Source organism: Olea europaea, chromosome 18, assembly GCF_002742605.1.
Source record: "Olea europaea var. sylvestris chromosome 18, O_europaea_v1, whole genome shotgun sequence".
In the NCBI taxonomy this organism is placed as follows: Eukaryota; Viridiplantae; Streptophyta; class Magnoliopsida; order Lamiales; family Oleaceae; genus Olea; species Olea europaea.
In genome coordinates, this window is record NC_036254.1 from 9,053,232 (window position 1) to 9,055,923 (window position 2,692).

The window sequence follows — 2,692 nt, forward strand, 5'->3', positions numbered from 1 at the left end:
TTTGTTAATTGGTACAAGGTGAAAGTATTGGTGTTTATGTGAATGATTTTGTTTATATCTTCTAAATTTTTTTATGGATGTAAAAGTCTATATTCGCACGGTCTGAACAGGTCACGTGAAAATACTGCAGAGTCTAAACAGGTCACAAATAGTCACATGCGAATAATGTGTTATATAACCGCAGGTCACAAATCGTCACAAATAGCAACAGTTGGTTAATTTGCATGACTTGAATAAGTCAAAGTGGTCACATATGAGTACTTTCTTATATTACTGTAAGTCACAGATGGTCACGAATAGTTTGATTAACTTGTTACATATGAACAAGTCACAAATGGTCACAAATTCTTAACATTTATCATCGACACTCTTACAAAAGAAGTAAGCATAGAATTGGTCCCATCTAGTGGAAGATGATATATTCGGGTTTAGTTTGAACACACAAGTTGGCCTTATCTAGTGGAAGATGACATTCAGATTCAGTTTGAACACACAAGTTAAACAAAAAACATAGAGCTTATTTAATGCTTGAAATGGTCACAGACGGTCACAATCAACAAAAACAGAGTTACAATCAATGTTTGTTTACACAACCCTTTTCCAGAAATAAGTGACATCGTGAGAATAACGAAAGCTCAATGCATAAATCTATCAACTTGTATAATCCAAAAAATACGTCGTTCGGCAATAAAATGAAACAATTTGCAATTACAAAGAATATCATTTTGTAAAAAAATTATGCTAAGCTATTTGAATTTCTTTGGATCTTTCTTTATTTTCAGTTTTTTGTCATTCTGGTTAAGTGGCACCAAGTTTCTGCATGTTCGACGATTGTGCCCGAATTCACCGCATCTTCCACATTTCACAACTTGTGATCTTTCATATGCTGGCTTCTTTCTCTTCTCAGTAGGCTGTCCAGAGCTTCTCTTTTGGTTTTGAGCAAAAACAACTCTATTACTTACATCTTCTGGCAAATTCCATTCTGATTTATTATCTACAGGAAATACAGTCTCTTTGTAGGTATTTAGATATGCATCTCTTGTGTAATACATAGAGCAAAAGTCATATACATTCAGCTTCAATGTTGCTATTACTGCCAGTGCATGTGGACAGAGAAGTTGATCCACTTGAAACATTCTACAACTACATGTATGTAGCGTTATATCAATCATGTATGATGAAGAATTGTCTCTCACTTCAAATAAAGCGTGACTTGCAGGTGAAACCTAAAAATAAAAAATATTTAAAGTTATACTTGTGATCAACATAATAAACATAGTTTTCTTGTTTTTACCTTTAGATTTCTCACATCATTGCTCATTTCCCTTAACAACTTCTCATATTTTGTTGCAAGCTTTGTGAAAGTGTCATGTGCGTCATCTCTATTTTTACAAAACCAAGATTGGACCATTTGCCTCAATGATTCTAGAAGTGCTTCAATGGGGTAATTTTTTGCCGCCTTCGTGACTGCATTAACAGATTCTACTATGTTTGATGTCAGAGTAGAGTATCTATTGGTTGGCATGTGCAATCTTGACCATTTTTCATATCCAACATCCAACTACAAAATAATTTTAGTTATTAGATAACAGATTCAAGTAACAAGTCACATATGGTCACAGTTAACTCTAAAAAGTTTACAGATTGTCAGTATTATCACAGAACAGGTCACAAATGGACACATTCATAAAACTATATTATGTTTTCAATTATAAATGAGACCACATGCTAAATATGCACTGTATATTTCATTCATAATCATGTTTCAATTTCATGTAATAAAAAATGAAATATAGTTTGTACATTAAACATGCATGATCACAGATATTCATAGAAATTTCATAACATCACAAAAATAGTGACAGGAAGTCATATAACATAAGTTTCAGACAATCACATACCAAATATCCCCTGATATCTTCATTTATTGAGTCCAATTGCTGCATTTGGTATTCAAATTCATCCACTGTATAAGCTCTTACAGCAGAATTGAATGCATATGTGACATTGTGACTTGATTTTGCAGAATGTGACTTCAAATTTTTCAGCAAATGGTATGAACAGATCCCATGCATTGCCACTAGATATACAAATTCAATGGCATTTCTTATGCTATTGTGTCTATCGGATACTATACATAATCCATCTCTAGATCCGTACGCCCTCTTCAACATCTCAAGAAACCATCTTCACGACTTATCGTTTTCATTATCCCCAATCCCAAAAGCTAGTATGAAGATATTGTTATTTGCATCTTGTGTACAAGCTGTAAAGAGTGTACCGCCGTAGTGACCATTTAAATATGTACCATTAACAACAATGACTGGCCTACAATATTTCCAACCAGCAATCGATGCACCCAAAGCCATAAAACAATATTTAAATCTATCTAAATGATCAGTTTCTATTCGTGTGACTGTCCCTATGTTCATCTGTTGTAACATAAAAAAATAAGAAGGTAGCAACTGAAACGATGTTGTTGGATCACCTCTAACCAATTTTAATGTCTGCTCACGTGACCTCCATGCCTTCATATAATTCACCGATACTCCATATTTGTGCAACATGTCATTTGAGATATCATTAGGAGTGTATATTGTACGTGAAGAAGTGTATTTATACCTGATGTAGTTTGACACCATTGAGCTAGATGCTTGTCGATGAGATCCTAAAACAATGTTCATTGAGCATG

At 33.8% G+C, this 2,692-nt stretch overlaps 1 protein-coding gene across 1 annotated transcript; it reads right to left on the reverse strand.

The window, feature by feature from the left end:
• Positions 1 to 348: 348 nt before the first annotated feature.
• On the reverse strand, positions 349 to 2,174 carry LOC111366702. The gene is made up of 4 exons (XM_022987407.1): positions 1,902 to 2,174; positions 1,295 to 1,561; positions 810 to 1,226; positions 349 to 456 (listed from the first exon to the last, which is right to left on the reverse strand). Exons 1-4 carry the CDS (start codon positions 2,172 to 2,174, stop codon positions 349 to 351), a joined length of 1,065 nt encoding a protein of 354 aa, XP_022843175.1.
• Positions 2,175 to 2,692: the final 518 nt, after the last annotated feature.